The sequence below is a fragment of the Oreochromis aureus genome, linkage group 6 (assembly GCF_013358895.1).
Source record: "Oreochromis aureus strain Israel breed Guangdong linkage group 6, ZZ_aureus, whole genome shotgun sequence".
NCBI classification, from domain to species: domain Eukaryota; kingdom Metazoa; phylum Chordata; class Actinopteri; order Cichliformes; family Cichlidae; genus Oreochromis; species Oreochromis aureus.
In genome coordinates, this window is record NC_052947.1 from 19,462,636 (window position 1) to 19,489,747 (window position 27,112).

The 27,112-nt window shown below is 43.7% G+C and overlaps 1 protein-coding gene across 1 annotated transcript; it reads right to left on the bottom strand.

The window, feature by feature from the left end:
- Nucleotides 1-167: 167 nt before the first annotated feature.
- On the bottom strand, nt 168-25,706 carry mxd4 (MAX dimerization protein 4). The gene is made up of 6 exons (XM_031752162.2): nt 25,474-25,706; nt 24,712-24,811; nt 21,306-21,335; nt 7,316-7,430; nt 5,033-5,195; nt 168-4,613 (listed from the first exon to the last, which is right to left on the bottom strand). Exons 1-6 carry the CDS (start codon nt 25,535-25,537, stop codon nt 4,453-4,455), a joined length of 633 nt encoding a protein of 210 aa, XP_031608022.1. The 5' UTR covers nt 25,538-25,706; the 3' UTR covers nt 168-4,452.
- Between the last annotated feature and the right edge of the window lie 1,406 nt (nt 25,707-27,112).

Sequence of the window (27,112 nt, forward strand, 5' to 3'; positions counted from 1 at the left end):
CCCCCCGCACAATATTCCAGTTTCACAGCTGCATAAACCAAACAGGAAACCCCGAAACATTTCAACGTCTTTACCTACATTTTCCTTCAGCTTTGTTCAGCTGTAGGTCGTCAGTTTTTATCTGCTACCTTCCCCCAAAAAGCACTGATGACACTGGCACACACGGCTTTATGTATAAAACATTTTAATTATATTACAATGAGAGAATACACAATACCTTAAAGTGTTTGCTAAAGCATAGCCAGCACCAGGTACTCGTGTACGCACGCTCACACGCACAAAAAAAAAAGGAACTTATACATCTTCTGAATTACACATCTGCTTAAAAGGAACATATTCACAGGTCTCTGGCACAGAACTCCCCCTCCTCAGCCCAAACAAACCCCCTCATCATCTCCCCCTCAACTAAATCCAAGCCAGTTCAGCCTCTAGCTTCTTTGTGGGCACAAAGAAAAAAAAAAGCAACCATAACGTCGTTGTAGGACAAAAAAATTAAGGAGAAAATACAAAATAAATGGCTGAAGTGCAGAAAGCAGGAAGCTGACCTAAAGCCTACAGGTAGTTAAAGCTATCGTATTAATCATGAAAAAGATTAAAAAGTGACTCTTTATTTGGCAGGAATAAGATTTCATGGAAGTCATTCTGTGGGTTTATAGAAGCACCTTTAAAGCAGCAGCAGGCTAAGGGACAGAAAGACGTGTTTCTCACTTCATCTGTGTGCACGTGAGCTGCAGACGCCCCCATACTCCGTCACGCCCACCACCCTCTTTCTTCTCCGCCTGCTGACACCCACCCAAAAAACAAACTTTTGTGCTCTTAGAAATCTCTGTGCAACAGCAGCATGAAAGCAAAAACATCGAATCTTTTCTTGTGTACTTATGACTTTGTTTTGTTTTTAAAAAAAAAATCCCACTTTGATGTTGATGAACATCCCCACCCCAGCACCACCCCACCCTCCTCTGTGTCTTGCCGTTAACCGTTTGCTTCTTCTGTCATGAGAAGGGAAGCGGAACAAGACGGGGAACTTCTTTTTTTTTTTTTTTAAGTAAGGGCAACTGATTCAACAGTCTTCATTAAGTGGTACAATCTCTTTAAAGAACACCCCACCCCACCCTCACCCCCCCAAGGCACATCATTTTAAAATTTTCCCATAAACACGATCCATCCAACATTCAAGCAAAATGTCTGTATGTCCAATCATACACTGCACTGAGTAAACTCTCATATCTATCCCCCCTCTCACCACCTCATCGTCCCGCTCCCTCCCTCTTTTGTTTCTTCTTCTGCTTCTTTTTATGTCAATTATCGCTCTGGGAGGTTCTGTGCAAGAGAATATGCCATTTAGTAATGGTTTACTCAGTTGTTCTTTTGACCGACAAACTGAAAAAAGGACATTTTTGCTACAAACAGTCATGTACAGAGTCTTTGACATGAATGTAAACTCGATGATTAAAAAAAAACCCAAAACAAACAGCTGTTTTTTCTATAGTTACTTTTTTTCCCCTCCTGCAGAGTATGGAGAGAGTGCAGATAGGAGGTAAAAATTAAAAAATATATATAAGAGTTGGTCACCAAAAAAAACAAAAAACAATGCACCACAGAGTCAAGAGCAAAAACCACCTGCTTGTCTTTAAAAACCCTGGCCCCGCCCGCCCCACCCTCCCTCAGAAAGCACAAGATGGTAATATTGCTGTGTCTCAAGAGGTCCCCTGATCGATGGGTAACACTTTGTTTGGGACGCACCACCGGGAGCTCGGAGGATAACACCGTTAAGCTGCCATTGATTGGATTATTCTGTTTTTTTTATCGCTCCTCTCCCAGTGACTCCCACCGAACAAACACAAAGTCAACATACAACAATAGTAAAATGACAAAAAATCAAAATCAAGATAAACACGCTTCAAGCCCAGAAGTTTTTAACCCCGTCGGTGACCATTCGGGGCGACTGGAAGCTGCCATGGGAGTTCACCAGTGTGTGTGTGTGTGTCTGTGTTTGTTTTTTATCTCCATGACAGAGGCGGCACTAGCAGACAGGCGGGCATTGAGAGGGTGGAGGAGTGCCTGGACAGGGTGTAGTACAACAGAGGCTTCAGTAGGAACTAAGATTAAGGGGGGAGGTGGGGGGATAGTTTTTACTCATTTATGAGGTCTTCTCTCTTCACGCAGCCCTCACGCATGGAAGTGTCTCACGTCGAAATTAAAAAAGGCCCCGCCAGAGGAGGAGGAGGGAGGGATGCAAGCGAGAGGGGGAGAGGACGGGGGAGTGTGACCTGAGTAAGGGCCAAAGAGGAGGAGGAGGATGAGGGAGGTCGAAGGCTTACCAAGGCACAGAATGACAGCAGGAGAGTCACCCAAAGGGAGAGGGGCCAGTGTATCAGCTCCCCTGCTCCCACTCTCCCTTCATCAAGCCTGGCCTCCTGTCTGTCTGGCTGTCACTCATATTTTTATATATATTTATATATATATTTATATATAGATAAGATAGATATACTCACTCTTTTTTGTCTTTTCATTACAAGAGAACATTTAGGAAAATATAATACAAAATTTAATACAAGAAATATAGACTACACTGGCTAAACTCACTTTCAGTGACGAGTAGATTCTTTTGTATGCAAGTATTTCTTTTTCGTTCGAGTCTTTTGTAGTTTTTTTTTTATTTTTTTGGTTGGGGTCAGACCCGTCTTGGTGGCCTGCCCCTTTTTGTGTCTGTGTGTGTGTGTTTTTTTTTTCTTTTTCTTTTTAAAGTGCCAAGCTCTAAAGGACTGCCAGAGACCGGGGCTAAGGATTATTAAACTGTCAGAGAGCGACAGAAGCGCCTCGTTCGTCAACAGTGACTAATGTGCATAAGTTACAGACGGGTTAGAGAACAAGGTTCACCTACATCGGTGTTCAGCCGTGCCCGAAGCTTCGGAAATAAGCGACAGATCAGCCGAGGGGATAAGATTATGAAAGTGATTAGTTTGCTAGGTTAGCTGAAAACGAGTGCCTCTAAAGTGAACAAATCACTACAAGCTTGCCCTCCCTCCCCTCCCGGGTGTTTACAGCTTTGACTTGTTTATTGATTTAAAAAGGTTATTTAAAATACCACCGACTTCCGATGGAGAAGGCGACAAGAGCTGCAGAGAAACGCGAGATATGGGTAGATGGCGACGCGCTCACAGAGAAGCATCTGTTAGTGAATGAGATGCAGGTCCGTTAACGGTGAGCGACCAATCCCCATCTAGAAATAAAAAAAGACAAATAGAAAAAAAAAAGTCTCCCATAAAACCTCATGGTCCGCCAGAATCGATTAAACACTCAGAGGAAGCACCCGCCTCGCGTATTTATTGCTACATCAATTAGCTACTGAGAAGGAAACACAAGATTTGAGTCAAATGTAAGGAGTAGCGTTTTAGTTGTGAGGAAACTCCTTTTTTTTCTCATTGTTTGACATAGTAGTCCATCCACACCATAGGGTGGTATAGTGTAGTGGTCAGTAGTGTGGAGTAGTGGTTAGGCGACCCAACCAGAGGGGAGACACGAGGGTTTCTACAGTATCTGTACATCTATTTACATTCTTCCTGCTCTGCTGCAGCTCTCGAACCTTCTCAGGTGGTCTGTGGACACATTTTCAGCCCCGTGTGCAGAGTTGAGTCAGTAAGAAGTTTGGAAATTTAAGGGCTAGCTTAATTCACCATTTTGTGGAGAGTTTGATGCGGTGGATAGCCTTCTCGCATGTGCACAGTGACTGTGAAGTCACAGCTATCATAGTCGAGCTTTGTTTGTTCGATGCGCACAAAAGTGAAGCAGATGGTTGCCATACTGCGTGAGCTCGGGCGGTGGCAGCGGATTGAGCACATCCTGCCACCGCCTCCAAATGAGAAACTCTAAGATTTCGTCATTTTTCACCAATCAGATGTTTCAAGGAACGGACAGGATACCTCCTGCACAATCCTGTTGTGTAAAAGGGAAGAATCTGTATGATGAAAATGACTACTGAGGTTCCCAATGTTGCATATGCTGCGGAACAAACCGAACTGCTTCATCTGTTATATCACAAACTGTGTGTGCTATTATTGCCACCTAATAATAACTCTCTCCTTTTACTTTTCTTGAACCAATTAACAGGACAAAGCTGTGCACCTGACCACAGAACTCCCAGATTAAAAACTGCAAACTCTGCTCTGCGCTGTTTGGGCGTTAAAAGGGCAGGTGTTTAAGGAGGGGGCGGGGTCAGGCAGGATACAGTAAGGTGAGGTAGGGTCAGTGGTCAGAGAAGGAAGGAAAAGTCAGGAAGTCTTAAGTATGGACAGAACAGGCTCGGGGGTACCGCCATCGTGGTCTTGTGTGGTGTAGGTAGTGGGCGGCGTAGGCGAACACAAAAGGGGGAGATTGGGAGGGAGGGGGATGAGGCGAGGGAAGCGTGGATAGGTGAGGAAGCTGGTTGACAGATGGATGTCCGCCATGGGTCTAACAGTGGTGCGGCTGCAGTCTGTGGGAATGTGTGCCCGTGTAGCTGTTGTCACTGGAGCTGCTCTGGAGGCTGTACTGGTCCTCCTCCTCGCCGTCGCTGATGCTGTCCACGCTGTCTGCCTCGACGGGCGTGAACTCCATCCCCTCGATGTCCACCTCTGCACGCAAGAAGAAGGAAAAAAATCAGCAAGGTTTCTTTTTTAGCGTCGCTCGAAACAGATCAAGAGAGAAGAAACTGTTTATTTCCACACAACCAATACATGGGCATAATTATTAGGGAGCCCGCTGTGCCTGCGGATTAAACCTGGATTTAGGCAGCCATTACCTCCGCGCAAACAGCCAGATCTTTGTGCCTCAGCAGATAATCCCCATCCATTGACAAACAACTGAATGTGTGTTACCTCGTCCAGGATTACCAAATAGACCTCAACAGTTCAAACTAAGCCCCACAGAGACATCTGAGACACAAAGAACCGGCTCATGGAGAGCGTTTACAGTGCACTCTAATAATACGGCACGCAATCCATGTCTAAATGCAATCCAGAAAGGTGTGATTGGCTCTTTAAGGACAGCCTACCTTGCTCTGAGTCGGTGGAGATGGTGGAGCCCATGCTATCAGTGCGAATGCGCTCCACGGATCCGGACACGGAGAGCTGCTCCAGGCGGCGTTTGAGGTAGCGGTGCTCTCTCTGAAGCTGCTCCTTCACATTTAAAGCCTTCCTGTCCTGCTCTTCCAGCTTCTGCACACAAAGCACACACAAAAATGCAGAAAAATTAACGTCCATGATCACCGGATCGGACCACCTGCCCGTTTTTGCTGTGCCTTTAAAGTACGCTACTGAAGTGAAGACCTCTAGTATACATATTTTTTTCCTTAGCATACTTAAGACTGTTTTGAAGGTGTCTGTTCTGCAGACATGGATTTTTTTTCATCTGCAACCTCAGTCCATGCCTGTGCAGGGTTCTAGTAATTGTCTTCTCTTTACAGCACACCACATAATACACATGGTTAAACCCACAATCCAGACCAAAAAAGCTTCCTCTGCAGTAAAAGACAACACTTCTTCCTACTGTGACGACCACGGTATTTTCCTATTGTGTCATTGCTGCAGGGTGAAGTATTACTTTTGCTGAAATAGGAATATTAGTTCTTGTTTTTGATCTCATCGAATTAACAGAAAAAATGAAACCAGATTTATCTTCTATCTGCTTTAAATCAGATCTCTGTCAAAGTTACAACACGACATCGAATTTCAACATTTAATTGGGGAAGTAGCCAAATGACTGTGTGAGGTTCACAGGTTTGAAACTAAAAATAAACTTGAACTCAAAGTCAAATTTTGACTCAGAGTGGGGTTCGTTTTTTTTTTTTTGTGCCCTTATTTGTATATGAAAGTTTTCGGTGGTGAATCAAAGCGAACTCGCACATGCGGCCGTTTGTGACACAAGAAGAAACGGGCGCAATGCCGAGAATTAGCGCAGGTCGTCTGAGCAGAGAGGACATGCTTAGTAAACAGGAAACGAAGGGTTAAAACTCGCTACGTCTGGATTTTCCACCAACCACACTGTTGCTGCTTGTAAACAGCAAGATCAGTGCGGCGTGTCCTAAAGTCTACTTATAGCTGGTCTTCTACAGCACGGGTAGAAGCACCGCTGCTACTGTTTTTAAGCTCCGCTCACTGGTTGCTGCTGCAGAGCATTTTTTTAGCACGTCACTTGGTGTCTGTGAACTGAAACAGTTTAATGAACCATGGAGGAAAAGTTGGCCAAGCCAAATATTATATACACTATCTAAAGATCAGCAACAAAATCTCCCACATATTTCACTTTGAAGGCTCTGTATTATAGGTTTTTTTTCTTCTTTTTTGTTTGATTTTTATTTTCATTGAGCACCGATCCATCCTGATTGAAAGATTAGAAAACAACGACACACTTAAAGTGCAGAAAAAAATTACTTAGAGGAAACAGGAGAAGTGGGGCATGAAGCTGGTACAGAGAAGATTTTTAGATTACTCTGTTTGCTTAGTCTAGAGGTTGTCATGCTTCTTCTGGTATGACCCCATTTCCAAAAGCAAAAAAAAAAGAAGAAAAGTTAAGTCCTCTCACTTGGATCTAATTTTTAATTTTTCTTCTCCTGGGTGTTCACACCCACGCACAGTGGCTCGGTGCCCCTCCAGGGGGGCCCTCCCCACAGTGTGAGCATCAATAGTTTATTCAGAAAATAAAATATAAAGAAAAAAATGCTGTCATCATACTGCGAAAGAGTATTAGGGCCACATTGTGTTATTCATTTTAAGAGTGCCCTCTACAAAATGCCTTGTGAGTTAATGAAATCACACTTGAGTCAGTTTTAGTAACAAGGAAATGATTTCTCTTTTGGCACACAGTGTGGTGACAAATTTAAGAATATTGAAGAGATGGTGCAGAAAGCTGCTTCTAGTCAGAAAGAGAAAAAAAATTTGAAAGAGCTGTTCGGATTCATGCAAAATGAAATAACTGACAATGCACAGATGAGAGGATACCGATGGTTACACCCTCGTGCGGTACAGAGGGGATATGCTGTGTCACAACACACAATAAGACAGCTGATGTTTGATGTTGTTTCACTAACTCATCTACACAAAGCATTTTACAGAGCAGCCCTGGCAGTTTGATTGACTTGAAACGACAACTTCAATCTCCACTTTTTGACTTTAATCTTAAAAAGAACAATATTTTTTTCTTAAGTGGCCCTAACACTCCATCAGATAAATGCTTGGTGAAAACATTAAACATTAAAACTGTATGCATTACTTAAATCCAACATGCGATGTGCCGTGTGAACACTTGAATGATTCATAAGGTTTGTGCATTTTAGTACCTTGATGTGCATCTTGGCCCTTTTTAGCAAGCTCAGAGTGGTGTGTCTCGTGCTGTCTGGACCCAAAGGCACCAGCTTCTTCAACTGCTCCAAGTAGAGCCGTAGTTTGGCACGTCTGAAAGAACACAAGCACACACAGAAGTGAGTCAGCACACATCCACCGGCAGAAAGTGAGAAAGAACCTCCATAAACAGGGCTTATCTGCATGAGAAACACACACCGATTTTTCTTTTTTTACATGTCCTGCTCTCGTGCTTGATAACGAGTGAGCGAATGCTGCGCGATCGTGGCCTGACGCTCTTTTGCACGCTTGGTTTCACTTTGACTTTGGGCTTGACCGTGAGACATTTTCAAAGGGTTGAGGGGTTCAGAGGATCTGTGGTTAGTCATGTTCAAAGCTCCTCATCCACAACAAAGCGCAGGCTGTGCTGTAGTTGCGCAAAATTGACACAGAGAGTCTACATTTACTGTCACTGCTGTGTGTAATGATCTGAGACGAGCTACGTCAAACAGTGATTAGTGAACTAATCAAGAGTTCACGAGCAACTGCAAATATTATAATAAAAATAGTGAGATATACTACGTTAATGATTAGATTGTTAGAAAGCCAGCCACGGTTTATGCATCTTCTTCTTGTAAGCTAACATGTGACACACACACACTTTTGGGATTTTCATGTATTACACAGTGCCCGGCCCTTTTCATTTATGAGGTGATTATTCATTCCCCAAACCTGCTCACAATTTTCTGAACACATGTGCACACGCTCACTAGCGTATGGGCAGAGTGCCACAGTGCTACACGCTGACCTAAATATCACTGCGCATAGTATAGTAGTCCCCATACTTTTCAGCACAGCTGTCTGACCGACATTTTCAAAACCTCGTGTGCGCAAAATGGCAAACCCGCCGTACGCTAAAACCGAGAAAACGTGCAAAAGAAGAGAAAAAAATTAGTCACCAATCAAAACGGCAGCTGTGATAAGCTCGCAGAGTGAAACTGTGAACCCTGCGTCCCTGCCAAAGCCCTGCAGGCCAACAACCCTGCCCTGGATCCTCGAGTAAACAGCGTGGTTTGGATGTTTATATGAGAGACAGTGAAGACAGAGTTAAATTTTTTTATGGATACTGTATGTTATTTAAAGGAAGACCCTATCAGCAAGATCCCCTCTCTGACTTTGCTCCATTCAGATTTGTTCAAAACGGTCTTTGAATCCTCCATTAGTCAAGCTAGTCCATGAACTGTTTCATTCTTCTGAGCTAGCCTTCCCTCCACCACCACCACTACTGCCTTTCTCCTGTTCCGTTGAGGAACTCTGAGTATATGGTAAACAAACTCCAACAACACAAGGTCTCCACCAGCCATTGCCGCAGCTTAGATAAACCTAATCAGAGAAATGGGCTCTCTTTGAGTCCACGGTTAGTGCGCAATCATACACAATCTTTACACACGCTGTGTTTTTTCCCCCCGGCTCTTTTTCAGGAAGGGCGTCACCTTCATTTTTCACGCAAAATGAGACCATCTCAGTAGCCATGTCTGTTTCACTTAGACCTCGACCAGAGACATCTTGTTGGCAATAAATTTCACCAGTCTCACTTCATGCACAGGATCGATTTTTAGGGATTTGATTGCACAATTATTAATAAAATAATCTTAAAAACAGTAAGATATGCTTTTAACAAACAATGTGTCATCTCTCTACAGGTGCACATAGGTGTGTGAAAGGGTCATGTGAAAGTGCTCTCAGTCTTTTATTACCTCCTCTCCCAGGAGGCAAGTCCGCCTAACCCCCATCCGCTGAACCCCTCCAACTCTCTGCTCCACCCTGCCAACACTAACACACCCTCATCCCACTGGAAAACAAGTGTCTTCTGAGGACAGGGGTGGGGGCCACCTCCAGCTTACCCCATTCGAGCCACATGAAGCACTTGGTCTGCAGCCAGGGGAAGCAGGCAGGGAGGAACAGGGGTTCTGCAGCGAGGGAGGGGGGGTTTGGGGGGGGGGGGGTCCAAGCATGTGGATGACTTTCTCTCTGGTTTGAAAAAAGGACCCTTTGAGTGCAGTGTGCTCAGCTGCACTAGGCAGCGCTCCATAAGCATCATCCAAAGGGTAACTTGAGCCAATGGGCAACCATCTTGCACCTCACCCTACCCCCACCGCTCTCTCGTAGCGAAAAAAAAACAAAAACAAGGCGTTTCCCTGAATACTCTGCCCGACTACCCACCTCAAGAAAACTCTGTTTTTCCGTGTTTTTTCACCAATGTTATTCACCTCAGGCCCTTCATGTATCCTGGCCTCATATTTTACCTGCCACGCAGAAGAGAGAAGAGTGCCCTGGTGCCCTTTGACCACACAAGAAACAAATGAGCAAAGAGTTAAACGCACAAACTCGCCACCAAAGAGAGAACACCACACCCATGTTTTCTGCAGCTGCAAAAAAGATAAAAAAATAAAGTGAAACGCTGCCAGGACCAAAATGAAAATATTATTTTTTTAAACAGACGTTTTGCTAGGGTTGGCCGATTCGCCAAATATGTGGGCTAACAGCTTCTTAGAAAGGGATTTACGTGTAACATTTTTTCACTTTGCTTTGCTGGTTTAGTCGCCTTCATCCTTTAGAGCAGGGGTGTCAAACATAAGGCCAGGGGGGCAGAATCGGCTCGGGAAAGACTCCAATATAGCCCACTGGACAGGTTTAGAAAACCTGAAGGAGGCCCCTCCCCCTTTTGCCATCCAAGTGTCAGAACACTTTTAATATATGCCCAACTTTAATAGCTAAAAATGAGTAAGAAGAATTTATAGGCCAGAGACAAAATATTTGTTTCCAGAAGCTCTGGCTTACAAAGGTTGTGCTTTCACAATTTGAGCCGATCACGTCTGCTATCAAGCAATAACGAGTCAGTCTTTAAGAAGCTTTAGTTTTTATTTGTTCTGCATTCATATGCAATGACTGGTGGAGACAGGTGTCTGTCGGCTGCACCTGAAAAGTTAGTCGTCGCCCCCCTGTGAAAAAGTCAGCCTGTGACAAATTCTTCTAAAATCTGATCTCTGTGGTTAAAAAAAATACTAATCTTAGCAGATCTTCAGTTCATGAAACTGGTGAACAAAAACCCACTTGTTCACTATTTCAGATGAGAAGACTGATACTGCTCTGATATCTGAATACTAACTATGAAGGTGAAACCAGCATATGGTTAGCCTAGCATTACACAAAGGTTAAAATGAGGGGAAACACCTAGCTTTTCCCACACCATCCCCACTAGTTAACCTTACAGTAACAAAAGTGTGCGCTCCGCCCCGGCCAAGAAGAATCAGGCTCTTCCCCCGTGTAAAAACAACATCTCTGTCAACACACGATTAGCTGCATACAATTAAGAGAATTAAACCTGGCACGTGTGTCCCTGACAGCTCCCTCGCATTAGCAGCAGCAGCATGGGTTCTCCCGCCACGAGAAATTTTTCTTCAGGAGCACACAGCCGATTCGGAGTGGGGCTTAGGACCCCCTCTCACTGTTATTACTTAAACAAGCACCGGTCACGCGGTGTTTATCAGATTGCCTAAAACCGCTGTGCAAAGCATTGCACGAGATGAACGCATATGCTATGTTAATGATGGGAAGCAGACTGCCCCCACCACCGTGCCACATGGTTGTGAATCACTTCAAATTTTCCAATTTGTCTGGTTTGAAAATAGGATAGTCTTTGATTTGGGTTGAGCCAGATTTTGTTTGAAAGGATTGGGGCTTCATTATACAACAATATCAATATTTGCAAGATGTCTCTTTTTGTTTGTTTGTTTTTATAAAAGTTTGCAAATAAAAACTGCTAAAAATGCTAAATCAGACTGCCCCATACTCTTGCCTGCAGTTGAGGATTTAATAGTGAATCTGCTTGATCAACTTGTTTTCTGCCCAGAAATCACCACCTGACTGTTCTCATGTGCTGCCACCACGGGATGATTGTGTCTGATCTCTGGCCTTCCCTCCCCCTCCATCTTTTTTCTCCATCAGCAGCTCAGTGCCAAAACAAAGCACAGACTAAGCCGGGGAGGTGAAAAAAAAAGGAACTTTTGCTCAGAAAGCTGCACGCTGCTGAAACTGGAACAAGCCAAACCGCTGACTTGCGCTCCAAGGTTGTCGGGTACAGATCAGGCCATTCTCACAGACCTCCTCACACTCTGGGCCTTGGAAGGAAAACAATATATCTTGTTTTCCAGCTCGAGTGCATCTGCGGCAGGCTGGGTGTGCACGTTAGGGGTATTGATGTATTGTGCACCAGAGGAAAAAGGTTGCAGTGACCATTTGTGCAGTGTTTTCGCACACACACACTTTCCTGGTGGACACAGTGTCCCTCAGGAGGCTCCATCGGCACACAAAGGGCCTGAGAAGGCGAGCTAGTGCAAACAACAGACCTTCACCCCTCGCTCACTGCAGCCCAGCACATTCCTCCACCCATATGCACAGGACTGAGTGGATTGTCTGGCACGGGGCCAGTCCTACTAAACAGAGGTCAAAGGTCATCAGAAGCGGTGATACAATGTTAGCTCTCACTGCTAGAGCTGCCCCAGTACCCAGAAGCAGAAAATGCAACAACCATGCCTGTTTGTTTATTTTCCTTTTGAGCTGAGCCCACAAGACATCAAGATGAAGAAGAGTTTCTGATCAGCTCAGCTTTAAGCAGGCACAGAATTACAATTATTCGATCTCAAGATGCATCTGAGAGGATCTAAAAACTGTGTTCTTGAGGAATTGTTATTCTTATCGTTTTATTCATTACTCTTACAGCAAAGCTTAAAAAACAAGGCTAAGACCATGTTTTTTACCATAGCTGTGCATGCACACGCTTGTGGCTTTATTACTGATATTTTGTACATGTCCACCTCGGGTTTTTGTTATGGTCCTTGGTCGGTGACCCAGTGTTTTTGGTTTTTGTACTTTTTACTTTTGATTTCATCATGGATTGTGACTGTGGTTTGGTTTCTGTCCTAGTGTTTCTAGCTCCCTAGTTTCGTGGTGCTTCCCGAGTTCTGATTTTTAGGTTTTGTTATTTGACTTCCCAGTGTTAATTCTGTGCTCCCTCTGTTCTGTGTCATCCCTGCCTGTGTATCCCCCCTAGTGTAGTCAGGTCTCTGTGTAAAGCCCACGTCTCTGAGTCTGTGCCTTCGCTTGTGTTTTGAGTTTCCTGTTTTATTGTGAAAGTCTGTGTCTTATGCCAGTGTGTTCAGTTTGCGTTTCCCCTGTCTCGTCTTGTCGATCACAATCAGCTGTGCCTCCCTGCTGTGTGTAGTCTCCTCGTTCCCTTCTGAGTATTTATAGTGTTTGTTCGCTCATGTTCGTCGCTAGTCCATCTGTGTTTCTTCCCTGCGTTTTCTCCCAGAGTCGCCCGTTCAGGTTCGTTTGTTAGTCATTTCCAGTTTAGGTCACCTTTAGGTTTTGTTTTGCTCACTGTGTTTCTGTTTGCACCACCGGTGTGTGTAAATAAAGCTCGCTCCCATCCAAGCCAGTGCCAGCATCTGGGTCCTCTTTCACACCCTCCACACGTCTGCCGCCGCTGCCGTGACAGTTTTACTTCCAAATAACCTGCAGTAGTTAGTTTGGGTTATCATGTGATTACATTTGTTTTTAAATGTGTTTCTTTAACCTGAAGGTTTGCTTAAAACCCATGTGACTCTCTGACTGCTTGTTTGATTATATGACATAACCACAGACTGCATATAAAAGATGGACATAGGCACCGTAATGTCATATATTCAAGTCACATTTTAAAGCCACTTTTAACCTTTTGGCTGCTTGTGTTTTTTTTCCCCCCCAGATCCAGAAGTGCTAAGTATCACACAGACTCTGAAACCCGGTAGTAAGTACAATTAACCACAGCAGAGCTTGTTATTAGTCAGAAAACGGCACCATAAACACGGTCGACAGGTTGCAGCTCAGAGACTCAGAGAATTTGCAGCGAAGCACGAGCAGTCTAGTCGCCATAAACTTGACATTCAAAGTGACCACGCCCCCTTTATTGCATGACTTTAAAGTTATAAAAAATGTACTACCTGTACAGTTACCATCCATGCAGCCATAGAAACCAAAACTATTTTTTTGTTGTTAGCTATAAACATGGCAATTTCTGCTATAGGTTTATATCAGGCTGAATATATCTTCAGGAGTGAGAGAGCAGGGAAGTTTGAGTTGGTGAGAGACCCTGCCCAGTGGCCTGCCGACAGAAACAAAAAACACACCCAGCCTTTCAGCGGCCCTTTATTAGTCTCGCTGTCACCCTGCAGGCCTGCCCTGTAAGTGTTCCCATTTAACAGCGATCGCACGAAAAACAAGACGGCAGAAAAATAAGACGCGCTCATGTGAAACTGACAGAGTGGTTCACCACGCTGCCCACGCCAGTGAGAAGAAAGGCGCGCACCGAGGCGCCAGGAGACACAAGAAGTCTTTACCTCGCACATATGAAATGTCAGTCGTCTGGGACGAGTTGTGTTTGTTTTCTGTCATCGGGGACGCCACACCCACACGCCCACTGTGTGCAGTGACAACTCTGTAAGGTGAGACAGACGGATACAAGTCCCCCATAAACACATTCTCCTGACGGCAGGAACATGGAGCTCGCTCTCACATGACTCTGCTCTCACACGCGAGGAGCAAACAGAAACCTGAACACACACACGATTGCAGCAAAGCAGGCAGAGGGAGGTTACTTCACTTATCGGTGAATTACTCTAAAGGAAAAGCTCAGCATGCTTTTCTGGTGATTAAACAACAGGAAAGAGTAGAAGCAGTGTGTTGCTCACTCACTGTAGTACAATTTCCACAAAACAAACTGGAATTTCCACGGGGGATGCTTGGGAATGCCAAGTAATTAGATTCATTTGATTGTTTTCGTGTACTCAAACAATCCCCCCTGTGCGAGCGAGGATCATTACAAAATCCCTTTCTCAGCACAGCCAGCTTACTGCGGTGTTAACAGAGAAACAGATGTCAAACAGATTTTAAAGGGGAGAGCGTGCGAGCGAAACAGAGATGGCGGGGGCTTAAAAATAGAGGAAGGTTTTTTCTCTGCACATCCCATTTCAATGCCAACGTCAGATGACAGACCTGGACATTAATTGCCTGTCGCTGCGTGCCATGAAAAGTACATCTCGCAAATCTTGGGACAGACTAGCAGAGACAAGTTCAGCAAGCACCATAAACACGTTCCCCTGACATGGGGCGCTCTGGTTTTATAATGATCCTTGTCAATGATTAACATGCAGGAATCTAGTGGCATGAGAGAGGATTCCTGGCTCCACGTTGACTGTAAAAGTTGGACTTGTTTACATCTGAAGGAGGGTTTTAGAGCAGTGGGGTGGGGTCCTGTATGAAGGTCTGGGCCTGCCTACGAAAAAATCCTGAGGGGTCAGGAAAAGAGGAAAGAAGAGATTTCCACTACTTTCCACGGCTACGTTGCTTCTCCAAGGAGCTGCTTTAGAGCTCGCTTACCAAAAGGTTTAAAACTACTGCTGGACAAAAGTGCAAAACCAGAATGTCTGCAGCTGTAATCTTGTCTATCAGTGCATAATCATACAAACATTCACTTGGGGCTCACTTGTGCCAAAAAAGCAGACAGCGCTGAATGTGAAGCATTCTACTAATACTCGGCCTGCTAGTTCTGTGACCCCAACCTGCCATCCATCTTCAAACTTTCCCCCTAAGCCGCCTCTCTTATTTAACTCTGCATTCCAGTGTATGTGTGTATGCTCCGCTGACCTGAATTTCAGGGTGCCTGGCTGACACACATAACAGCCACGTCCTACACTGCCTCGAGTTCCTCCCTTCAGCAACACTCAAGAATGTCTTTGTCTCCTCCTTCTCCACCTCCTCCTCCTCCTCAGCCGTGGCCGAACCATGAATGGTTCAGTCATCGCACTTCTGTCTCTAGTTGCGTCTTTCTTTAATTGCTCTCTTTTTCCTATCCTGGAAACCCCAAAGCTATTCACACACCTTGTTAAAGTGCATCCTACACTGCTGTTTTTTTATGAGCACCGACTGTTTTGTGCCAACGAGCCGAGTTTACTGCGGAGAACGCAGCAGCAGTAACACCTGAGCTGGAACGAGAACATTCTTGTGTAAATGTAGGTCTGCGGCGGCCTGAAATATTTGCATTATGTGTAAAAATACCCCCCACCCACCCGCCAGAGCAGATCGTCCATGGGCTTTACACAAACCGGGTTTGACCCGAGAGAAATGATGAACTTCTTAAAGCTGGGTGACCTCAGGGTGGAGAAATTCCACATGGGAGCACTGCTGCTGACGTCCAGCTGTGGCCTGTTTGTTACCCTTTAGTCACACACAGCTCAGCTACAAACCCAGACTGTCCTGTGCCTAGATAAGTAAACACACACACACACACACACCCCCCCGTTTGGGCAAACCTTTTCTTTTACACGCCAACATGGCCACATGTATTAGGAGAAAGCATCAGCTAAGCCAAACTTTACTCTCTTTAGCTATGTTTTTCCAGGTAACGACACAAACTAATAAGGACTAGGTTTGTTACATTTTCATTGTAGGTTGACAGATATATAGGATGTTTTTAATTAGAGTTATCCAACATGATTTTAGTGCCATTAGACAAAAATCCATTACGGAATTTTTAATCCAAGACAGAACTAGACCTTGTTTAGGCTCTAAAAAGTCAAATGTTACCACTGACTTATTTTTAGCGTACACACATACATCTGAGGAGTATTCCCCAGCAGTTGTGTATTCCTTTACCTCTAAGCTCACTGTTGAAGCTGGGAGTGGCGTCACTCCCAAGTTGATTGCGTTCCAGCATTCATAGTAGTGGTCGGAAAAGCGAGGAAAAACTGGATTTGTTTTTGCTCATACATAAAGTAGAGCCATTCATGCATCTCTAGCGACATAATGTAATCCCTGTTTTTTTAAAAACACCTCTGTAGCACGTTCGTGGACAGAGCCCCGTCCCTGCTCAGTGCATGCTTTTTTGAGCGTGTCACAAACACTCAACAGTGTGTTTGTGACACTTGCAGACTGCAAGTTTTACAGTTTTACTACTGTTTACATGCTCTGCCGACATCTTGGATTGTGATGGCATTGGTGGGGCTTTTCTGACTTTCCCAGTTGAAAATTCCAACTTGGAAGTCGTGATTTCTGATTTCCCACTTCAAATGGAACGCAGCATTAGATCAGAGAGAGGAGAACTGCACGATGAGGCCTGTCAAAGTTCAAACTAAGCCTCTTTTCCCCCTCCAGTCTTTGCTTGTCTAGATTTTATTTTTATTCCCACTGCATCTTTAACTCAACCCAGATTGTTCTCTTTTGTCTGCAAACATTTTTTTGTGTGTGTGTGGGTTTTTTTTTTTTTTTACACTTTTCAGTTTTATGTCACTTTAAAAATGTCACCTTGAATTTTTTCTGCAATTTTAAAATCAAAACTATCAACTACAATAATGTAAAAATAATTTCCGGCCTTTAAACTATTACAGATAATAAAAGAAAAACTTAGTTATCCATATAGTCGACTATATGTAGTTGACTCTATCTGCACTGGCTGATTCAACCTCATGACAAATTACAACATGCTTGCTCTACAAGTTCTGTAATTAGACTGCGTACAGGACATCATTAACTACAATGCTGTGAGCTGAAAGCCAAATGCCTCCACGATGCCAACAAAGAGGGGAATTTAACTGGCATTGTGACAGCAGGGAACTAAAGTGCACATGCAGTCACATGTGAGGACGTCACACCAAAACCAAAACTGGAAGGAAAAAAAGAAAACTTTCCAAACTTTAATTACGTAGCAGCCCCTGAGATGCAAACATGACATTTAACTTAAAAAGATAAAAATAAAAAATAAGCAGAACAAGCAGGATATACAGCAGCCCTTAAAGGCAGCTTTGCACATTTAAAGGATAAACTTAGGTATAAAATCGAAGTGACGACAAAGATTTATACCTCAAAACAGGAGAAACGGGAACAGATGAGTTTTATCACTAAGAAAAAAAGAGTGCGAAGGAAGAGAGCCCTGCCCCTCCTTCTCTTCCTCGCTGCCTCAAGTTTCTGCTGACTCAGGGGCTTTTAGTAGGGCCGAAAAGGAGAGCGAGAATAAGGAGAAGGAAGAGAAAAAAAAAGATAGATAACAGAAAAGACAGATGTGGACTCTGGAAAGTGGGGGTGGGGCAAAGAAAAGATGTCAAGGAGGTGAAGTAACAGGGTCGTGGATGGGCATCCCTCCCACCAACACGCTGCCATAACTCAAAGAGGTGCTCAAAGAGGTGCTGCCCGGCCGGCATAGACACACATAGGTGCGCTTCACTCGAGGAAAAAAGGAGCTGCTCACTGCCAAAAAAAAGTGATTCATTCACAGCTGGGAGTAGTAGACACATGGAGAGTAAGTTTAATTAGAGAGAAGACTAGACCATGACAAATGGAGCGCTTGCTCCCGTGTCCATGAAGTGCATGTAAATTTAAAGCTGAGTGCAATGGGTGCTCCACAGTTGCTGCACATTGTCTGCAGCGTGATACAGAGCGTAGTGTAAGAGGATACTGTTTGTCGAAATCAGCCTGCAAACTCGTAAGCTTCGCTGCGATCTCGAAAAACTGAAACTGAGAGCACCTGAGAGCCAAAATGGGTGGGGATAAAAATAGAACTCTAAATATTTCTCTTTTCTTTTTCAATCGAGGCGAGCATGGCAAACATACCAGACGGCCTAGATTACGCAGACTGGACTTGGGTTTCCTGTAAACAGGTGATATGTGGGAAAGTAAAACATCTAGTTTCGTAATTTCTTGGCGTTGCTCGAAAAGGAAACTTGAGCTGTCATAAGTGTGATCAAAAGCGGTTAAAGTCAGAAATGGGAAGGAAGCAATGCTCGTGGAGAACAAACACACTGCACTTAAGTTTCACATAGACTACGAGCTGATGCTCTGCAGGTCCGGGCTGAGCCGAAGCACTGACGAGGGAAGGGAAAAAAAATAACAAAAAGCAGCACAGTCATTCAGGAGATGGTCTAGAGAGAGCTGTCACAGCTAAAAATCAGGCTGCAGCAGATAAGTGTCAGGACAGCCGACTCTGTGGGACTCCACACCCACCTGGCAGCTGACTGTCTCTGATAATGGGACACAAATATATGCAGGGTGTCTCCGGAGTGGCTGCCAAAGACACCTAGCACGCAAGGGGTCAGCGAACGGTATCCAGAGAGCCAAAAAGTTCCAACTTAATCAGCTTCATATAACAGTAGCAATGAATAGTTGATTAATCATTTAGCTGCTTATTCAGCAAATGTATCGATTAGCTACACCGTTTCTGTCTTGGTCGCATGTGGAAAGTTTGGTATCTTTGTTGACAAACAATTCTAAAAAAAAATTTCTTTTTATTTCTTTTTTAAAGTAATCAATCAATAAATAAAAAAAACAAAACAAATAATAACCAAACAAAAAAAATATCTTAAAAGACGATGAAAACCTCCTTCCAAACACACAGTACACTGCACACCAGTTTATGGGCTGCAATGAAATAAGAAAGCATGAAAACTGGTGCAATTCACCAGTTTGTTTGACATCAGGTCTTTCCCAATTTCAATCAACATTTTCCAAAGTTTTATCTCCTTTATTTTAACATCTTTTGTTAATGAAACAAAATAATTTCATAGTTTTTTGTCAATTGCTCAAAGTTAAAAACTGCATACTAAAGTGTTCCCTTATTTAATAAAATCTGGTTAGAGGACATTCTCATGCAAGAAAACGTGATTTTGGTACTATTACATGCAATGCCTTTCGGCCTCTAAAGCAGACGTTCATCCGCCACCTTATCTACCTCGTGAATGTATAGTACAAGGATTGCTCTGTGCAGCAGCGGGGGGAAACAAAAACACAACACACGAAGAAACAAAGACAGTGAGTCAGGGCTCAAACAGCAGCCACCTCCCTGGAGTAGCGTCCAAGGGTGTGTGGGAGGTACAGATTTCTGAGGCGATACTGCAGATCAAACAGGGCTGATGCTTTAAGCAGATGCCCCTGAACTGGTCATACATTCATTAAACTGGTTGAACAGGACACCTAAAGACTTTTGGTTTTCTTATGAATCAGAAGTTAAAAATTCCTTTGTTGAGCATGTCCGTTAAAGCTCTTCTCTTTATCTTTTTAAGCTACAAATCAAATGCGAGAAGTTCGTCAAAAAGGTTCATTGCAAGTTTCATATTCTAGGTAATCTGACTCTGAGGCCAGCGGCTGAATATTCAAGGCTTCAGATATCTAGGATAAGGCGTCTCGGTCCATCTGTCGGTGTGGAAGAGGAAGTCTTAAAAATTCAAAAATAAATTTGCACATGAATAATGTAAAAAGCTAAATCTTCATTGGATGATAGCTACTGGTTATCAGATATAGACTTTCCGTGTGACTGCAACAAAAGCCTGATCACGATTGCTAACGTGGTCAAATGGCATGCCAGATTCTTGATAGTCATATGCAAATGCCCGTTTGCAAGTTTGAGGAAAACAAGTTGCTCATTTTGTGCCGCCATTAGCTTTAAAAAGACAATCAAAAGGTACTTGAGCAAAAATTGCCTCATTTGAGAAACTCAGAAGTCTCTTTTTTTTGTCAGTTATAAAAAACTATTAGTAGTTTCAATGCTGCGTGTTAGTCACACGACGGTCACTAGTACAACAGGCATGGCTGTGCCAAGAGGCAGAGTCTGAGCCTTGTTAACACCTGTATAGTGGCTGACCATGTAATTTGTGGCCACGCTTTCAGACGGGGGTTTGACTCAGGGTGGACCGCGTGGCGAAACCTCGTGACCGTGCAGCCCTGTCATTTCAAATAAGAGGGTGGAGATGTTTCCACACAAACGGGCATGGTGAACGCAAAAACAGGAAAAAACATAAGGCATGAAATTATACAGAATAACTCCTCGCTTGTCACAGGTGATGACGCAATGTGACGGCGTGTTTGAACGCAACTTTATTCTTCAAAGGGCTTCATCTTCTTTTCCTTCCATCATGGAATCAGTGACATGTCTGTCATGAAAACTCCACTTTTTCAGAAACTCGTGGCTGCGGTGATGAGAAAGGAAGTGAGTAAACTCTTTACTGGCACCCACTTTTGTCAGTTTGACTGGACGTCACAGGCGCTTGGTAACCAGCCACACCCATCGTCGGACATGAGGTAACTGCTGTGTCTCAACACCTGCAGTGTAATCAGCCGGAGCCTTCCTATGCCTCGCAGGTCAGGGAGGAATATGTCCCGGCTTGTTTTTCCCTCTGCCACGCACATCCATTACTCACTCCCGGCCATGTGACTGGCCTTCATCGTGGGTGACAGCATGTGTCATGCTCGCTCACACACGCAAACACTCACACACCCTTTTCAGCCACTGCTCACATGCTGATAGTCACATCAGCTGTTTCCTTATTCCTGTCTGCAAGGCAATTTTTAAGGAATCTACTCTGAAGCAGCAAGGCCTTTTTGATATCAAAGAGACGTTTGCTTCCTGACAAGATACTCTTAAGGCTGTGAAGTAAAAAAAAAAAAAACCCACACGCACAAGCAAACCATGAGCTGTGACTCTGTGCCTCCAGAAAGGAGAAAAAGCTCGATTTCAGTGCTGAATGATAGGTGAAGTCCAGATTTACCACTCTTCTTTTCAGAGTGTCAGTCTGGGCAGGATTATCACCCAGGATTCCCTTTCCTTACAAGGACACGAGTTTCATCCATGAAACGGAGACAGATCTAATCAGCGTGAAGGTGCTCTTTGAAATCAGCTTATTATCCGTTTTTCAGGCACAAGGAATTAATTGATTAAATCTTTGGCTCTTTGAAGACGACCCTTGATCCGATCTGTCATACTAGTATTTCTGATTCGGAGGAAAATATCTGACAGCCCCCCCATGAAACTCTTCAATTACCACCTATGTCAGGAACTAAAAGACACACACACTCAACATACACTCAAACATGGGGAAGGTCGAAGAAGGTCAGATGTCATCTTACCTGTGTTTCTCCAGCTCATTGTGCGACGATCTGAAACGACAAAGATGAGTGTCAGGGCAGGAAGAGCCAAAATACTACAAAAAAAATCATCTGACATGAGATCAGATTCAGTGTAATAGCGAGAGGCTTAGTTAGTACACGTTTTGATCAGAGAGCAAGGCAGATGAAAGCAATTTTGGCAAATATGTTAAGTAACAGATCTGAGAAACAATCAGAGAAGCGTGCGTCAAGAGATCAAAGAGAAGCCTAGATTCGTCTCTATTTTCTTGCTGTTCTGCCTTCCGGTGGCTGTAGACCTTTTGAATGTGAATGCTGCTGTACAATAAGAAATAAATGCAGTATTTTAATGCTTAAAACAGGACAAATTTGTTGTCTATGGATACCGGTCTGGTGGATTAAGGGCACAGACATGCAAAGGCTGGGCAATGTGTGATAAACAACTTCTAAAATCTTTTCCCATTTCTGTGGGACATCTGTCAGAGAGCACGCACACGAGGGCAAAAATGGCCCAGAGACAGTTAGAGAGAGAGCTGTATCTGTGACACCGCCTGCCTGCCCCCCCTCTACACATATACAAACAGTATGCACGCACCACCACCGCTGCCGCTGCTGCTCAGCGTGGACACGGGATGAAAACACTCTCAGACGTCTGGAGGCCCGGACGCCACAGAATTCATCAGTGTGTGGGCTATTCCGAGGAGAGCCCCTATTATGACACACAGCCGGGAGCAGCGAGGGCACTGCGGTCCATCTGAAACAGGCCCTCTGTTCATGAGACCGTCATGGATACCACGGCAATAAAAACAAAAACAGCAACAACAAAAGGGACAGACTGACAACAAGCCTTTTCAGATTTTCCACTGTTTGAGGAGCCCTTGTGCTCGCGAAGCACTGGTTCCCACAGCTGTGCACCACGACGCCGTCCTCTACACCAAAACGGGTTACAGCTGACCGTGCAACTGCTGTAATGTGGCGTCTGCACAAAATCATCCCGAAAGACAACACAGGATGTCGGGCGGACGATCTGAGAGGCCGACAAAGAGCCATCGTGGAGGAAGTTGTGCTATTCAAACCTGCACAAATCAGGGAAATGTCCCAGTCAAAGCACAAGGCACGACCAGGAAATCATTCCGAGGAAGGGAATGTTCACAGACCTGTAACTACAGCAGGTTAACCCACACCTTTACATGTTATGTAAAACCACAGGGTGGCATGAGGAGGACTTTTACATGTCATAAAATCATCCCCTAACGATCAGAGGCATTTAAAATAAGCTTTTTATCACCTTTTTATGAGATACAAATGGCCTAAAGGCAAGCTGGGAGGACTCAAAAAGTTTTCTTACATTCAAATCAAGGAATTAGAGGAGGAAAACGAAGTCAGCTGACCTAAATTTTCACATATGGTGTGACAGAGAGATGAAGCAGGGTAGTAACAGCCTTCAAGTAAACACTTTAAAACGCATTATCCGTGTTAGGTTGCAGATGTGACATTAAACATTACTGCTTTGTTCTGATTTTATAACTAGCAGCCTGCATCAGCTCCTGTCCACACTTGAGGAAAAAAAAGAAGAAGCTGAGGGCGAGTATAAAAAGCGAAATGGGGTGACGGGGGTGGGGGATGTGCCCCAAGCTCTGTCACGAGAAAAAGTATGGAAACGCAGGCCTGGTTGCATGAAGCCCAGCGAGTGGTCTGGTGTTTGTCATAGGGCGTAGATGCCCGCCTTATTCAGGCACCGCACCCACCTGCCACATCCACACCACACCCCTTCACTCACTCACACGGGTGCATACAAAATATAATGCACGTTAACTTAACTGGATTAGAGGAATGTGGAAGGTGCTGCTTTCACATTTCTGCCAAACGACTGCAAGTATCACTTTCATATCAGAACACCCACACATTGTAAACAGGAGTGGAAGTTAACAGAGACAATGGGAATGCAGCCACACTAAAAGTCTGATACAGATGTCAAGAATGCATTCAATACACCTTTGTTATTTTGTTTATTTGATTTGATGATTGTTTATTTTCCTATGTTTTACTCATTTCTGTGCTAGTTAAATGAAAATATTATGAAGTATCATCTGCAATGATCTGAAGCCTTTTCGCTCTTTATCTTAAGAGGTTTATCTAAAGAGATGTCTTTTCAACAGTCAGCTGACGCAAAACTGGCGTGACACGGGAGACAAAAACCGGCAACTGGCGTCAGCAATTGCCACCTTATTTGCTGATTCCGATGCTCTGTGTCACCCTTCGTAATGACACTACTTTCTAGCATGCATCTATGCGCACTGTCGTAACCATCAGACTCACTGCCGAGCCATTTCCACACTTTGCTTCCCTAAACTATTATTAGTCAATGCTTTTTTTTCTTTTTTTATCTTTCACTTTATTAAATCAGATCGTAATGCGTTAGTCTTCTCAGGAACAGAACTAGATTGATACACACGCAAATTCCCAGAGAGTTTCAACAATAGTCTGTTTACTGTAAATGAAACAGAAGGGCAACCAAATTTGCATGTAGCCTAGAAAGTAAGCTTCTCCATGCCTGGTGGGGATAAAAAAAACAAAGCCAAACACTAAATGGATCCAGCCTCTGAAATGTGAGGATTTCCTGCTTTTCTTTGTCACATGGCCTACTGTTAGTTAAAAGTTTGGGAGGGTTTTTTTTGTTTGTTTGTTTTGCTTTTAGGAATCAAACATAAGCCTGAACAGGTGTTTTAACTTCACAGGTTACACATTCCACAGCTACACATTAAAAGCCGTGATTGTTTTTAAATGACCTTTAATCAGCCAATGGCACTGGTCTGAGAAGAAGAGCGCAGACAAACCGAAACTGAAAGCTACGCCGTGCACTTATGTAATATATTTCGCTTTATCTTCTTACACAGCTGCACAATAACGGGGTTAAACTCGGTGGGAGCAACTCAATCCTCCAGACAACACCAGTAATGAACTCTGGGTGTGCTGGGCTGAGGTTCCCCTTCCTTTCCAAATTGCAATTTACTTCCATCAGAAGCACGAAAGCTTAAACGCAACAACCACATAAAAACACACACACACACATTTCTTTAAAAGTTTCACACAATTCCAGAGGTTGGATGCAATCGTGTAAGACAAGATGCAGAAACGAAAGGTTACAGGCATATGCGGTGCTTTCTCTCCTCTCAGCGTTAGGTGTGAGTGAAACAGAGAACAGTGCGAGCAGCAGGGTTGACAGTGTACGCGTGGCACTGTTTACTGGAGAGCCCAAAACAGAAAGCCCAGCCCAGGCAGCAGACAGAAGAGTGAGACAGCGTGTGTGTGTGTGTGTGTGAGAGAGAGAGAGAGTGTGTGTGTTTTTATAAGCTGGCATGGAGTCAGAAATAAAGCTGGGGGGGGAAGGAGCAAGGATTATATTTACCTATTATTCTGAGTTTTTTTGGAAATTGGCGAGGCTTTCGTTTTCTTTCGGGAAAACTCGGCGCTGTACGGTAAAACCGAGGCATACCCGTGCTCTGCTTCTGTAAACACAGAAAGCAAAATGAGTGTTACATTTAAGCTTGGTCTGCAAGGATGGCAAAGCAAATAAACAAAAAACAATTACAATCATAATAATAATAGATGACAGTGAGTCATTTTGGAGAAATGTTTGAGGCGTGAAATATCAACCGGGGACTCAATTCAAGAGGAACAACACGTAATAAATCATTAATAAGATCGATTCAAGTGCATCCTTTTCTTTCTTTCTTTCTTTCTTTTTTTTTTCAGCACCGAAGTCTATATTTAGGATATAGACACCGCTGCATAACGATTTCTGTCCTATATTTTCAATGTCAGGCTTGTTTACTCATTTTCTTACATCCAAATCCAAAGGAAAAACACTCGATTGTGACTACACACAGGCGGAAATAATGCCAACATATTTTATAAAAACGACACACTATAAATTAAGCATTTACACCTATCACTGTCTAGCATACAGGCTCCCTGGGTCCAGCTTGCACCCATCGCCTGGTCTATGTCCCATTGTCTGTAAAGTGACATCATACCTGCACTATGGCAGTGCACGTCAAAACGTAACAAATGATTAAAAAAATGAAGTTAGCTGCCGTCCCAATCCACCATCCACGACATAATTAGTGGCGTAGAAATGCTGACAACTTGTCAGTTTAGCTTGAAATACCTCTGTCTCTTCTTTCCAAGTACTCTGCAGCCTCCAGCAGAATTAACAACGAGTTCAGCTCCATCTTGTTGTTGTCTCGTTATTTTAAAAAATTAGAAACTATTTACAGAAATGTACAAGTCATAAAATGAATGGAATGAAAACGTTAAAAAAAAAATGTTTCAGAGCGGTATGTCTGCGCGGCTACGTTCACTTCTGAGTCTTTGGTGACTCCAAACTACATATCAACAGCAGCTAACTAAAACTCACTGAAATGACTGATGGAACAGCTGGCCAATAGGAAAACCGTATAGGCAAACGTGTGGCATTCGTCTCAACCAATAATCGGCGGAAAACTATAAGGTGCGACGCTATTGGATGAGCGGAGTTAAAGCGAGCAGGGACATGCCCTAGCAACAAGCCTGAGCCGTCCGCCTTCTCCGTCCTTGATTGGGTTGACGCGGAAAAAGAGCCCTCTGATTGGCTGAAAGGAAATCTTGGGCGTGTGCTACCGTTGAACTTGGGATGTTGTTTTGGTTGCCAAATTTAATAACTTCTCAAAAAGTATGCGTTTGGGCTTGGACCTTAGCGTAAACTGCCCCCATCGGTCTGTCAGTCAACAGGTCTATTTTTTTTTTTGTCTTCCTTTAAATATACGTCAGCAATTTCACGTATGCGTGTGTGACATGAGAAATTTTTTCAGTATTTGTGTTCATTTCCTGGCCAAGTCATTGTGAAAGTCTTTTATGAGTCTGCAGAAAGTATGCAGGCTTAGTGGTGCAAAAGATATAAGATGAACTACTTTTCTTGTCTGGTATTTTGAGGAAAATAAAGATAGTTCCTTTGAAATTCTCTCAACTCGTTTTTAGAAAGCAGTTTAAACCCCCCCCCAAAACATCCACCTTGAGGTTTAAAAAAAAAAGTCTCTGGTTTTGTCCAGTCCAAGTCCTAATCAACCCTGAGTCCTCAAAATAAAATAAAATAAAAATCAGCTAATATAGCGCTGTTAAAATACATTTTCCCCTTTTTTTTCCCTAAAGGTTTAAGGTCATGACTCATCACTCAGCATAGTCCAAATCATGTGACTCCAGTTTTTCAAGTCTTACCTCTGATAGCAGCTATTTCTGTCTGCAGCACCTTTAATTTAATTTCATCTGCAAAATCATATCAGAAGCAAAGCCCAGTGTATATTAATTTTCAGCTGTGTAGGCTTGCAGCTGAACCTTGCGTGTTGCAATTGCTGGAGTAATAGGGGGGATGCCTGCAGATGCTTCGCATGGCTGGCAGTTTATGTTTCTAGCAGTCAGATACTAGAATGTTGGGAGTGCTTTCTGAAGAAATACCATTGAGGGGGAAGTGACTTTCGGTGTGGATGATGAGGAAAAGGCACTTGAGAACCACAAACATTGTTCTTGTTGTACTTTATTGGTACTATGTGTTTCACAGGGTCCTTGTGGGGCTTAAACTGCAGGCAGTATATCATGAATTGCAAGGTTTAATACAGTACACATTAAGTCTGTGACAGTCAGCAAGTTTACAAGTGCAATGTGCAAAGAAAAAAAAGAAAACAGCTAAAATGTGTGAAGCTGTGTACAGTTGCCACAAGCAGCCAAACCAACTCAAATGGAAATACATTACCATCTTTATAAAAGCACACAGC

Excerpts from the sequence above, each read along its gene's own strand:
- mxd4 (XM_031752162.2), bottom strand. The coding sequence starts at position 25,537 with ATGGAGCTGAACTCGTTGTTAATTCTGCTGGAGGCTGCAGAGTACTTG. Across the intron at positions 24,812-25,473 it reads CTTGGAAAGAAGAGACAGAG|AAGCAGAGCACGGGTATGCC; the intron begins GTATTTCAAGCT and ends CTGTGTTTACAG. Across the intron at positions 5,196-7,315 it reads GGGCCAAGATGCACATCAAG|AAGCTGGAAGAGCAGGACAG; the intron begins GTACTAAAATGC and ends CTTTGTGTGCAG.